Raw genomic sequence first — 14,920 nt, 5'->3', positions numbered from 1 at the left:
ATAAATGTATGTTGTTGGGTCAATTAAAATCTTGGTTAGGTATGATAATTGATATACTTAATAACACATTGGGACATACTTCACTGAAGTGGTTTGAACTTCCCGTGAACAGTGTTCAAAACAGAAGACAGGGTTACTTGCATTGTAAATTTTTGTGCTGCTTTCAGTGCTCCCCTCATTGTACACCACAGCTGCACAGTTTCCATCTTACAAAAAGCCCGTCACTGGTCCTACGTCATTGGCTTACCTTGGACCACATCATTCAAGGTCACTACTCCATACAGATATAAGCAGGAAATAGGAGTTCCTTCCTCTCTCACAATTTCTGAATTTTGCTCCTCAGATTATTCTGCTGGCTCAAGGATGGCCTAGAAGGGCTCTCCACCTACAGGTTTCCTCGGATGCCATACTGAGAATCATTGAAAAGATTCAATATGCAGGCCAAATAAAGCTCCAAGCTGTACATTACCCACCCCTCAGTTAACTGCTTTTATGTCATGTTGAGATAAGCTGTTACGTTCTGGTTTAAGAATTGCTTTCTTGGATGTAAAATAAGAACACTTGGTTACCAACATTATTAATCCTACCTTTAACACTACCATCAAAATTAACGGTAGTCCATAATATTTACATAACATTATTTTGTCCAGTACAATATAAAAGAGACTAACCAAAATTCTGCTCTCAAAATTTGGCATTAAGTATTACTCATGAGGGAATTAAGTAATCTTGTTCTTCTACCAAAGCAAAGGAACTCTCTGCACAAATTACTTAAGTGCAACCTATGGCGTCCAGTTTATCACATGCGTATAAGCTGAACTTAGATGCACAAAGTACTTTGACTTCTTACACACACAATCCAGTTAGCTGCCTTTATACTGAATGGAAGTTGGAGGTCTTGTAGTACATTGGGTAGCACCCCTGCCTCTGAGCAAGAAGCTACAGGTTCACGTCCCACAGCAGGACTTGATGGCCAAGGAAGTAGCATTCATAACGTGGCCAAATAGGTATCAACTTGTAAATCCTTGAGGCAGGGTCTCAGAGGACTTTGAGACAGCACATGCCAAGTAAGCGTTAGGAGTGATGCTGATAATTGAGAGAATTATCCTTGTTGCATCAGCTACTTAAAATGAAATTTGTTTCCATTTAAATAATGTGTGTTTGGTGGTAATACATAAACCAAAGTCAGCATAAATTGTGTAAGCATTACAGCAAAAATTTTAAAAATGCATTGGGGTAGTTTGGAGATTGCTTTCTTTTTAGGTTATTGGTCTCTAGGGGCATCATGAGAAGTGCAGAAGTGTACAGGAGAGTGGCATGATCAGCTGTGTCAAAGGGTGCAGACAGGTCTAGAAAGACAAGGAAGGATTGTTTACTATCTTCAGTCATTTGATTGTTATTTGTGACTTTAATATAGAGCTGTTTCTATACTGCAGCAGGCCCAGAAACCCGATTGGAGGGATTCAAATATGGAATTCCATGAAAAGGGCACCAATTAGGGGGTGACAACACATTTAAAGACTCTGAAGAAGAAGGGGAGATTGGAGATGGGGCACTAGTTCGCAAGATGGAAGAAATAAAGTTTTTTTTAAATTTGAGTAGAGCAATGAGAGCAGATTTGCAGGAGGGGAGATACAATTTGAGGAAACCATAGGCAATATCAAATAACATTGGAGCCATGAAGAGAAAGTTGGGCAGTTGGTAGCTTAGAGTGAAGAGGGCAGAAGGTTAGTCTTTTGGTCAGGATGAAGGGGAGCCTTGGGGAAGCTTGGCCCAGTGGGCTAGGGGAAAGGAAAGAAATGGCAGATACAGCAGATCAGATGATTTCAGTCTTAGTGAAAGAGAAATAAACTTATTGACATGCAATCTAAACAGTCTTGATTGGCAACAAAAATTTTCAATTTTGTACGAATTATTAAAAAAAGGACCATTTATCTAATTTTATGATGCCAAGACAAACCATGCTCTAACCACATTAAGTGCTGCCTTACAAGTATAATGCTTTTGAAGACCAGGTACTGACTTTGAAAAATCAGCTGAGCAATAATATTTACAAGCTATACACGAAGACAATTAGCCTTCCTCTACAGTCAATCATATTGGTATATCAGCATTTCAATCTTGTCAATATATTAGAATGTCAACATACTTTGTTCCCCATTCCACCAGCCTCTACACAAAACCTGTCCAACAGCAACACCAAAAAAAAATTTAGTATTTGACCCAAACAAAGCAACATGCTTGAATACTGGCATTTAATATTGTAAATCTGAAACATTTCATCCTTCATTTATTGTTTTATGCCAAGTTTTTATTACCTTGCCCTGTTTTCCATTTTATTGGGAAGTTTGACTTCAACCTGGCAATCTAAATTAGTCATGATGTGGAGATGCCGGCGTTGGACTGGGGTGAACACAGTAAGAAGTCTCACAACACCAGGTTAAAGTCCAACAGGTTTATTTGGTAGCAAATACCATAAGCTTTCAGAGCACTGCTCCTTCGTCAGATGGAGTGGAAATGTGCTCTCAAACAGTGCAAACAGACAAAATCAAGTTGCAGAATACTGATTAGAACGCTGTAGGATTCGCATTCTAATCAGTATTCTGCAACTTGATTTTGTCTGTTTGCACTGTTTGAGAGCACATTTCCACTCCATCTGACGAAGGAGCAGTGCTCCGAAAGCTTATGGTATTTGCTACCAAATAAACCTGTTGGACTTTAACCTGGTGTTGTGAGACTTCTTACAATCTAAATTAGGTCAGTTAAACAATACTTGGCAATTAAGGGCAATTTGTACTTGACGCGAAACACTTTCAAACTGCTAAACAATTAACATTTTGGCCTGAGTTTGATCAATGCAGTGTAGTATTTGGAATTCAATTCGTTACTTGCATAAAGCAATAAAATGTGGCATAGGATATAATCAAATTGGCAGAGCACTTAATGCATCTGCATTCTTGTGACTAGACAAACATTTTCACTTGTCCAGCCTATTCCCATTTGACTTCCTATTCCTACTTATGAATGCTTTTGCTCAGATATCTCTTGTGAGCATTCATGAATGTTCTCTATGAGTAACAGGTTCCATATGTCCAGGATAAAGACATAATTTTAATAAATTCCAGATCTTAAAACAAATCTTCATTATTATCCAGGAAAAACTGAAGCAGCAGCTTGGTTAATTTCTACAGACCTTCTCACTACTTAATCAGTTGAGGTTAAATATAGAAACAAAGACTACTTCCATCTATGTAGCACTTCAGAGAATTAGACAAAAATTAATGCCAAGCTGAAAGAGATATTAGGGGAGGTAACCAAAAGATGTGAATTTTAAGGTGGATAGGCAGAGGGGATAAGGAATGTAATTCCAAGAGCATGTTGCTATATGTATGGATATAAGCCTCGATTATACTACATCTGGAGTAGTGTGTTCAGTTATGGGCACAAAATGTATTCCTTAAGATTTATAAGATTATGGCATAATTAGATCCATGTTTTTAAGATATTAATGGGAACAGATGGCCAGAGAGAGAGAAAATATTTCCACTGGTTGGGGAATTCAGGACCGGGGACATCGCCTAAAAATTAAAGGTCAAGTTAGGAAACATTTCCACACATGGTATAAGTTTGTAATTCCTTTCAACATAACATTTGACCTAGCATAAACAGTTAAGTTTTAAATCTGAAATTGATAGATTCCTGTTAATTAAAGTATTATTCAGGGATGTTTTTCAAAGTGTTTCAGCAACTGGTCGACTGGGGCAGGCAATATTATGGAGTTGGAAATACGCAGTCTTTGTGACACAAAGGACATGAAATTGGAAGTTCTGCTAGAAGATGCCAAAGTAATGAACAATCTAACAAACTAAGCAAATACTCACTTATTTACAGGCATTAGCCTATTTGGTCTTTTGGTGCTATGACCTGTTTTACCATCAATTTGATGTTTTACTTGCGAATCTCGTCCTGTTCGCAGTGGTGGCCCCAACATTTCCATATCATTAAAACATCTGAAAATAGTAGTATATAACATTACACTATGTGATCAATTGCTTTATGTTAAATAGTAATTAATATTGTGAAAAAATGTATTATATGTTGTGAAAAACAATTATTACTGCATATTTTAACACAGCACTAACTTCAGAATGGAAAATCTACATTAGAAGATTTGCATCTTCAGAAGACACATATATATTGTAACAAGGAAACATTACAAAATGAACTTCGTGTTGCAGCACATGAAGAGCTCAAATGTTTACGCTGAAGGGGCAACATCAGAATACGTGGTTTGTAGCACTATTCTGCATGCAAGCTCCAGAGTTCCAGCTCTGTTCTTGTACTTATGGGACAATAACACTGGATTAAGTGTTCTCTAGTCAAGATAATGTGGACAACTGACTATCTTGTTGGATCTCTATGATGTTGCAGTGAATGGACTTGAGCGATAAAAGATGAAAGTCTGTTCAACAGAGCTATCATGTTATATTAGTGGACAGATATCAACTGCTGACAGTGACAAAAAGGTGTCAACATTTCTATGTATCTACCAGTAACTTGTTATCTTCCTTATGGGAGATAGGTAAGCAGTCAATAAAGTCAATCTTTTCTGGCAAATGGCAAGAAAAACAAATCTTTCACTATTTAAGTCAACAAAGAGAAGGTAGAGCGGTCTAAAGATGAATCCTTGCTGCTTGAAATGCGATGTTTTAACTTTTGAATGTTACGTATTTGATTCAACAGCTCAGATATAATTGATGAAAGTGAGAAAGATTTAGCAATGGTACACAACTCAACGATGTACAGATATTACAGAACAAAATTCACTTCACGAGATATGTGAATACAAGTGTGAGGTTATCAGCCTGAAGCTTTAGAGCACTCTGATCTGACCGCACATTATACCTATATGTTGTAGTCAATCATCTAAGCAAATTTCCCTGGAAGGGCTATAGAGAAGGTCATAAGGCCTAGTGTTGGAGGATTAAGTTATGAGGAAAGTTGAAAGGAAAAAAAAGAGTGACAGGAACCCTTACAATAGGCGCTGCAGGATAATCAGTTCTGGATCATGAAATGTACAGTTTATCCTATTTAGAGGAGTTCAATATTGGGAAAGCAATTACTTCTTCAGTAGATTTTGAACTTGCAAATCCATAGACAGAGGAATAGTGTTAAATGGTTCACCCAAAAAGTAATCTCTCAGCTATCTTCCAAAAGAAACAATATAAAGCAGTATTTTCATATGTCAGAAATAGACAGTGAAAGCACATAGCCAGATTTTTTACTTACAAAAAAATAGGGTTCAGGAAAATAATTTTTATATTAAAACTGCCAGAGTACATCTTAAAATCCAAAACATTCTACCACTGCAATTAGAATTAAATGCAACAGTTCCAATGCACAGTAAGCACACAATGGGAAAGTACAGCCAATGATATTTAATGAAAGGAGAAAAGGGGCCTTTAACCGATATTTAGAGCTACATATTCACAGTGCTATGCTGGCCACTAAATGCATAGAAATGAAGGAAGCTTTTTTCAAATTTGTCGCACAACCGGCTTGTAAAAAAAGGGTTTGACGGCTTGTCCTGAATTCTGATTATGTTATATTGCTATGTATTCATTTTTATATTAGAGTAATAGTAATTTTAGCTTTTATCCATTGTTAAGGCCCAGACCAGAAACTCCAAGATATATAATGTTGTTAGCCTAGACCCTAACTTTCACATTTGATTTTGGCAGTAGAGTGAGCATAAGGTGTTTCACTCCAGGTATGATTCAAGTGATCCACTAGGAAGCATTTATTAAAACAAAATTTAAGAACACAGTTAGAATATAATTTTTTTAAATTTGCATAACTTTTACCAATTAAAATACTTGGACATGGCAAAGTATAACCCTCAATAGCTAGCTATCTCGGTTGTTCGGATTTAAAGCAGTAGCCAATCGACATACACCCTTCTTCAGAATTAGTTAGCACAAAAAGTAGTATGCTAATGTGATGCTGGATTTTCAGCTTTTTAACATCCAGACATCAGTTTCCAAAACAACTCAGAGAAAGATGCACTCTCATACAGCAAAATTTCCAAGAAACTTATCACCTGGAAGATTCCAATCTCCAACTTCAAAAGGGAGACATTGCCCTCCCTCAACTCCAAAAGCAGCATCTAAGCTTGAATATTCTGTGTAAGTTCAGCTTCCCCATCACTTGACCATAACTGCCAATCATCCCAGTCAAGCCCCACTCTGTGAAATCCCAGGGAAAAACAGCAGAACAGCATTAATTCAGATTAAAACCAACATCCTAGCCATTAGAAACAATTATGCGGATGCTGCAACAACAATACAGGATTCCGATAGACAGGACACCTCAGTGTATAAAACTGCCACAACAGATCCTGCACAAGAACATGGCTCAAATACATTTTTTAAAGACACTATCATTAAGTGAGAAGTTAAGTCAATTTGGGTACACGGAATTGTTGAATTAAGACTGGCCTTAAGCCATTGGTCAGTTTACACAATAAACACAAATAGAAAAAACATTCCAGTGCATACTTCAGAGAACTTTAATTACTTGTGATTAAAGTTTTGCAGCAGAATACATCTGAAAATATTTCATCCCTTTCGTAAAGAAATGAGTTAGATTTATAATTAGATGTTTTAATTTGTAGAATAGCAACGAGTGAAACTATTGATGATTTCAAAAAAGGAAGTTGTACAAAAAACGCATTATTGCCAAGGAACAAGTAACTTATTAAAATTCTCATTGTATGAAGTTGAATTAGAACTTGAAGAAATGTTGTTAAATGTCATGTACAAAGGGTAACAAAAAGCGGTTGTAGGAACAGATAATTGGGATTTGAAGGTCTGCAGCCTGCATAATAACCTCTGAACTGTATCAAATTTGAGTCTTCTGATTAAACTCAACTATAGTGCTGGTCAGTTAACAAAAATAGTGCAAATATTCTTTTTAATTCATTCATGGGACATGGGCGTCACCAGCTGGCCAGCATTTATTACTCATCCCTAGTTGCCTGAGGGCAGTTAAGACTCAACCTCATTGCTATAGATCTGGAGTCACATGTAGTCCAGACCAGGTAAAGATGTCAGATTTCCTTCCCTAAAGAACATTAGTGAACCAGATGGGTTTTTACAACAATCAACAATGGTTTTGTGGTCATCAGTAGATTTTTAATTCCAGATTTTTATTGAATACAAATTTCACCATCTGCCACAGTGGGATTCGAACCTAGGCCCTCAGAGCATTACCCCGAGTCTCTGGATTACTCATCCAGCGACATTACCATTACGCCACTATAAATTTAATTTCTGCGTACTTAATATATGTGTGATATCTGACAGCCAATATTGTAAACCTGATTGATTTGAGATCTAAATTATAAAAACATACACCTTTATTTCATCTCCAAGAGTGCCCTGGCAAACAGTTAGCGAATCATGTTCATGCCAAGTGGCCAACAATTCAAATTTAAAGTGACATTTGTTGTTTTAAGGCTTTTAAATGTTTAAGATTAAAAACATAAACTGTTAATCTTGGTTTTAAATGCAGATTTAACAATTTCTGCACCCCTCTCCTTTAAGCCTGTTTAATTATTAATGCTACCATCTAATACACAAGCCAGCCTAACACCCCATTTTTCTTTTTCCTAAATTATCCATAATTCAAATGTGATTATCCGAAGTTACTTACATAAGTAAAAATAAAAGATTACTCCTGGAAAACAGAATTTGGTGTTTGTTTCTGCCGGCTTTATGTTCTTGAAATGAATGCTGGAGTCAATTACAGTGCAGGTTGTAGATCAGAGAACCCTGTTTAAGTTTTCAGGTGAATTAAAACAACAGAACTAATATTTTCTTGGAGAGCCGAACCACATGTTAAATTGCTTTTTGACTGTAAAATAGTGAAATAAAATTACAGGTAAAAGGAATAAATTACCTCTACTAAAAAGAAAATCAATGTTTTGATTGAAAAGCACTGGGCAGCACGGTGGCACAGTGGTTAGCACTGCTGCCTCACAGCGTCAGGGGTCCGGGTTCGATTCTGGCCTCGGGTCACTGTCTGCGTGGAATTTGCACATTCTCCCCGTGTCTGCGTGGGTTTCCTCCGGATGCTCCTCCCACATTCCAAAGATGTATGGGTTAGGTTGATTGACCATGCAAAATTGACCCCAGTATCAAGGGGATTAGCAGGGTAAATGTGTGGGGTTACAGGAATAGGGCCTGGGTGGGATTATGTTCAGTGCAGACTTGATGGGCCGAATGGCCTCTTTATGCACTGCAGGGATTCTGTGTTTAGAAAATTTAAATCTTTCTACCGTTACACCTAGCTTTTTCAAGTGTTTAATTGTTTGGTTTAATCTTAGGCTGTTGCAACTCTAGAGAAAATAGAAATCAAGGCTGCAAGACAATTGTATATTAGAATAAGCCAATCAAGAGGTAAATTAAAGAAATTTGGAAGATTGGAATAACTGTAGAGATAACTAATTTGATCAAGAGTGACCCGGGATGGGGATAAAAGTGCACCTCACGCTCTTGTTAACTTATCACTTTTTCGGGTGCACACTTGATCAAGTTTCTGCAATTATAAAATCTTACATCCATATTTCCTGTGCAACTTTCCTGTTGCTGTCACAATGCAATTGCATACTGTGGCCACCCAGGTGCTCTTTAGAACAATTTTCTTTCTGCTCCATTTCCTAGTTCCAATAGCAGCTTTTTTTCATTTCTTTTTAAGGTTTTGGGTTTTTATTCACGCAATATAAAGGTTAGCTAGTTAGATAACATTCATACTGGACATCATTTATAATTTTTTTTTAAACTGCAAAATAATTCGATAGAATCCATTTAATCTGTGAATAGACTTTTCCCAAGTCCTGCACACAGAAGGTCCTTGCTTATGTATTTTTGTATCTTCTCTATAATTGTTTCCTATCCATTTAGAGCTGGCATGAACTGAAATCTTGTTCACTTTCAGATATATATACTACAGTAAGGGATCAGGAGTAAGTCATTCCGCTCCTAGAGCCTGTTATGCTTCAGTGAAATTAGATCATGGCTGATTAGTACCCGCAGCTCCACATACCCACCTTTGATCCATATCTTGTGATACTTTACTAATAAAAACTTGTCACCTGACCCAGTGGCAGGCACTGCTGCCTCACAGCACCAAGGACCCGGATTCAATTCCTGGCTTGGGTCACTGTCTGTGCGGAGTTTGCATGTTCTCCCCATGTCTGCGTGGATTTCCTCCGGGTGCTCTGGTTTCCTCCCACAGTCTGGGAGAAGTGTGGGTTAGGTGCATTGACCATGCTAAATTCTCCCTCAGTGTACCCGAACAGGCACTGGAGTGTGGCGTCTACGGGATTTTCACAGTAGCTTCATTGTAATGTTAATGTAAGCCTTCTTGTGACACTAATAAACAAAGTTAAACAGCATCCACATCCTATAGCAAGAGAGTTCCATATTTGCACTACCATTTGAATTAAAAGTGTTTCCAGATTTCACTCCCACAAGTCCTAGCTTATATTTTAAAATTGTGCCTCCCTGGCCCTGGATTCCCCCACAAGAGAAAACAACATTTCTATATCTACATGATCACAATCCACCAAATAAGAGCACTGCCCAAGTTAACAAAGAATATGTTTAGTTTTGATCATTATTAGCTGCTTCCTATTAAGCATTTTGCTTAACTTACCATTAATGAGGCAGATTTTCCATGATGGTCATGCATAGGGCCAGACATTATAAACAGGCTCACCCTAACTCCACACACCTGAACCTGACTAAGTCGGTCAGCCCTAATTTGATGTTTATAGTGAATTCCCAGTGTGTATTTTCCACCCACAAGGATTTATAGATTCGGGTTTATACACCTGAGCATGGCATAAGCTATTTAAAAGAAGTGGTTTTCTTGCAAGCAGCACAAGAAATTTTGTCTAAAAAATTTACAGTTATTACAGAAAAGTACCAAGGAGAGTGCCCATGCTTACATATGTAGTATGTGAAGTTTTTCAGCAAGGACTGGCAGAGGGGTGCTTTCTGGCACTTCAGAGCACTCATGCAGAGAAGAAAGGTCAAAAACGCCTAGCATGAAGCAATGCATCTAACCTAATCTCAAGCAACCAGATATCGCCATTAACTTGAAGTTTTCAAACAATATAACAATATTTTACCGACAAACTATATTAGTCAGTAAGGGCAGGATTTTCACTTTTTTATTTTCCCCCCGGAGTGTCAACTCAGGCAGGAAAAGGAGTGTGTAGCCTGCGGCTGCGCTGCTACCTTTTCACACCAAATTTTAAACCCTCAGGGGGAAAAACATCCTGGAGGCGCCCGCCATGCCAGCAACCTGTCAGATTGTAGCACCTTTTTTAAAGGGCGCACCGATGTAAGAATTTAAAAAAAAGGAACACCCCACGGACACAAAACCCTCCGACCCCCTGACCTTTTATAGAGGGAACCCCATTAAGTCACTGGGGGGGGGGGGTTGGGGGAAGAGACAATCTCAAAGGGAAATCCCCCTGCGTAAAGCCATTTTGGACTCTCGCTGGATTCTCTGCCTGTCCGCCATTCCTGCCTGCCAAAAGCGGGGGAAGAAAATTCCCCACTAAGTATTTCCTGACATCCTGTTGCACATTGATGGGTTTCCCATGCAAAAAGCTCAGCCTGTATTCTTGTCTTTTGAATGTTGGGTGTGCATGTCATTACTGCAGAAGGGCACAAATTTCTAGCTAAAAGCATCTTCTGAGAAAACCAAGTTGTGCGATGTTATTTCATGTGAATTGCAATTGAGGAACTCAAACGTCTCTGTTCAAGCATTTCCAACACCCAAAAACAAAGCAGCATGTAATAAAAGAAAACAAACCTATAGGAAGGTGCACAACTATATATATTCATAGAAATTGCTAGGCAAAAAGGAGCAAGAAAAAAAGTTCAGTTCTGAAGATTGGCTGGAATTTTGTGCTCTATTTTTAATACTTGTATGTGGGCAGCCCTAAAAATGGCACCCTGATCTTTTTAAACCTAAGTTACAGTTGTGGAACCAGCCCCTTCACCTTTATTTCAATTATCAGCTGAATGATAAGGCAGGGAAAGCTGCCATTGGGGTTGGCGGCCTCACTGCCGTTTTCCCGCCAGGCTCACCAGTCTGCTGAAAAATGGGAAAATTTTGCCCATTAACTCTGTTACTCTGCAGATCTCACTGAATACAGGATTCATAAGGGGCTTGACAGAGTAAATGCAGAGAGAATGTTTCCCCTCACGAAGAGTTTAAGGCCAGAGGGCATAGTCTCAGAATAAAGGGGCACAAATTTAAGACTGAGATGAGGAGGAATTTCTTCTCTCAGAGGATTAAGTTTTTGGAACTCCTTGCTCCAGAGAGCTGTGGGGGCAGAGTCTTTGCGTGTATTTAAGGCAGAGATAGATAGATTTTTGATCAGTAAGGCAATCAAGGGTTATGGTGAAAGGGCAGGAAAGTGGACGTGAGGAATGTAGGATCAGCCATGATCCTATTGAAGAACAGAACAGGCTTGAGAGGCCAAATGGCACACTCCTGTTTCTATTTTTTATGGTCTAAGATGCTGCCAGACCAGCTGAATTTTATCAACTCTTTTCTATTTCAGCAAAAGAACAAAGCCCATCTAAATCAGCATCTACCAAGCTGGGTCACATGATAAACAAACAACTGCATTATTGCATGAAATAAATCCAATTTGCTTTCGAATAAATCAATGCAATACGAGCATCACTGGCAAGGCCAGCATTTGCTGCCCATCCCTAACTACTCAGTGAAGGTCATGCTGAGTTGCCTTTTTGAGGAGGGAGGCCAGATGGTTCTCTGGTTGGGGGGAGAGGAGGAGGGGGGCCATGGTTTGGTGGGGGGGGGGGGGGGGGTGGAAGGAGGTGTGCAGGGAGTCACGATTGGTCTGGGTAGTGGGGGAGCGGGGGGGTGGGTGGATAAGGGGGACAGTTATGTTTTTTGAGGTGGGGCGATGTCTATGGGGGCCATCATTCCTTGGCCGTTTTATCTGCTTTTTGTGGCCCGGGAGCGATGTGACAGGGGAGCGTTTTACAAATTGTTTTCACTGCGCATGCGCAGTTGAAGGCTCCAATCAGAGCAGCAGCATTTTGGGTGCGATAAGCCCCACCCACAGCGCGATTCAAACTCGTGATTTTTTTTTCAGGCCAAGTACGTACGGGGGTGCCTGAGAACAGGTTTCCAAATTAGATCCGAATTACGCCCAGATTCAGCACTTAGGTGGCGATTTTACCATTTTGATTCTAAGTGTCTCTTTCTACTCCTGTTGATATTTGTGCGTATATGTACAAAAAAACAGTACAGTCATCCACGGTGGCACCGTGGTTAGCACTGCTGCCTCAAAGTGCCAGGGAGCCAGGTTTGATTCTGGCCATGGGTGACTGGGTGGAGTTCGCATGTTCTCCCAGTGTCTGCGTGGGTTTCCTCCAGGTGCTCTGGTTTCCTCCCACAGTCTAAAGATGTGCATGTTAGGTAGATTAGCCACGGTAAATGCATGGGGTTATAGGAATAGAGCAGCGTGGAAGGCCTGGATGGGATGCTCTTTTGGAGAGTCAGTGCAGACTCAATGGGCCGGATGGTCTCTTTCTGCACTGTAGGGATTCTAGGAGACATAATTTAACCTGCAGGCCAACGTGCTCACTTGAAGCTAAATATGGTAGTCGGAAAGATAATTCGAAAGGGCACTAAATTTAAGATAATCAGAAAAGAAAATTAAAAAGATTAGGAAAAAAGCGGATGTTAAAGATGGAATTCTGTCACATAACTGTTAAAACAGAATCAAAAGTATATTTAAAAGGGAACTATACAGTTGCTGAAAAAGACTATCAAATAATAGCTTGGCAGCGATTAAAATGATCAAACCACATGACTCCTGTGCAGCAAAACACCAGCAGACAACAGATACATCTGTTGACCAGCATCAACAATAAATGGGTTAATGTAAAATTGAAGACCCATGAGAAAAGTTTATACCTGACCAATTTTTTCTGAAGAAACTAGGGAGATGAAAGAAATGCAGTGGATATGTCCAACATGGATTTTTAAAAAAACTTTTGATAAGGTGCTACATAGGAACTTATGCCAACATTCATGGTAAGCGTAATCCAATAAATGCAACCACCGGGATAGTTAAAATTCACGTTTTGACTTTAAGGCTGAGAAAAATGTTGGTTTTCAAATCAGTCGATTATAATCAGCTGAATCCTTAAATGGTGCCACAGTAGTTAGCACTGCTGCCTCACAGCACCAGGGAGCTAAGTTCGATTCCAGCCTTGGGTTTAATTCCCAGCTTGGGTCACCGTCTGCGTGGAGTCTGCACGTTCTCCCGTGTCTGCATGGGTTTCCTCTGGGTGCTCCGATTTCCTCCCACAGTCCGAAAGTCGTGCTGGATAGGTGCATTGGCCTTGCTAAATTCTCCCTCAGTGTACCCAAACAGGAGCTGGAGAGTGGCAACTATTTTCACAATAACTTAATTGCGGTGTTACTGTAAGCCTACTTGTGACACTAATAAATAAACTTAAAAAACTTAAATATCAATTATCTAATGAAAATATTTAAACAGATAAAATAAATGTTCTTTTACCTCTCAAATATTCGGCAACTGTACCACAACATGTGTAAATTAGTCATTGTACATTAGTAACAAGCCTGAGATAGAACTCTAGGGAAAAAAAACTAAAGCAACTTACTAAGCAAGGCATTGGGGAAATTATCAACAGGATGGAACTCGGTCAGAGAATGTCATTTTGTGTTCATCAAGGAGAGGAAAATGCATGTTTGATTTTATTAATCATCAACCATTCCAAGGTCAAGGAGGGCAAAAATTAGACAGTGAGCAATAAAGTGTCCTGCTAGGTTCCAACTTCATTTACTGCACCAGTGCATTTTTATAAACTAGTTGTGCTGACATGTCCCCCAAAATTTGGACTGCACTTGCTCAAAAGCACTTTAGAACCTTACAGAGAGAGAGGGATAGAAAAATTCAAACCAACAATCCAGGGGTAAAAGTGCAGTGAAGTAGCTCAATGTTCTGTCCCATTTGATTTCAATTTCTGGAATATTTGAATGTCCAAGTCTGCGATCAATTTAAAATAAATCAGGAAAACTCAAGAGACTGTTCAACATCATCCTCACCCAGTTGGTTGACTTAGTGCCCCAGACACATTACCAGATGAACTTCGTTTTGCCGGTGACCCATCTCGAAATTTATTTTCGTAGGTTGTTGGCAAGTTACTTTTGGTGGTAGAAAATCCTGTCAACAAAATATTGAATGCAGGCATTTGTTAAACTATGACAGTTTGAATCAAGCCAAGTGCTTATGATGAATGGCTTATACTGAAGTACCAGAACATTTTCTCAACATAAGTACAAGATTCAGACTGATGACATTTTCATAATCCGTGTAGAACATTTCGATGTCCATTAGGAGGCTGATCTAAACGGTCAATCTCGGACATGAAATTTGCCTACAGTTTAGCTGAAATGTTACCATGCCCAAAATTGCAGCACTATTAACAGGAACTAGTTTTTTTTCCAGAATATGTACGAGAAGAAATGGCTGGATGTTCATAGATAGAAAAACACAACGAAATCACAGCATTACTATTTCTGTATTTAGTACACAACAATGACGTGTCACATGTCACATTAACCCAAGTACGCTTTCAGTATTTTCTATAAACATTTATGATTTCAGCATTTCTATTGGTAAACTGAATCCAAAGAAAACCAGAGAATTATTTAAACTTACTACGTGGGTACCTCCATTTTTGTTACATGGGCTAGAATACCCACTCAAGCAAGATAGAACATAGAACAGTAGAGCACAGTACAGGCCCTTCGGCCCTCAAAGTTGTGCCGA

At 39.1% G+C, this 14,920-nt stretch overlaps 1 protein-coding gene across 2 annotated transcripts in view; it reads right to left on the bottom strand.

Moving 5' to 3' along the window:
* The window catches only part of zc2hc1a (zinc finger, C2HC-type containing 1A), an 87,239-nt gene that overhangs the window by 14,019 nt on the left and 58,300 nt on the right, over positions 1–14,920 (bottom strand). Inside the window, exons 7-8 of one of the 2 annotated variants that reach the window (XM_078216352.1) lie at positions 14,194–14,311; positions 3,882–4,010 (exon numbers count right to left, since the gene is read on the bottom strand). In XM_078216352.1, coding sequence (XP_078072478.1) covers positions 3,882–4,010; positions 14,194–14,311 — 247 coding nt within the window. The remainder of the gene's footprint in view (positions 1–3,881; positions 4,011–14,193; positions 14,312–14,920) is intronic. The other variant, XM_078216353.1, reaches the window with a different exon arrangement.

Source organism: Mustelus asterias, chromosome 7 (genome assembly GCF_964213995.1).
Source record: "Mustelus asterias chromosome 7, sMusAst1.hap1.1, whole genome shotgun sequence".
Classification (NCBI taxonomy): domain Eukaryota; kingdom Metazoa; phylum Chordata; class Chondrichthyes; order Carcharhiniformes; family Triakidae; genus Mustelus; species Mustelus asterias.
This window is presented reverse-complemented; position numbering and strand designations above follow the sequence as displayed.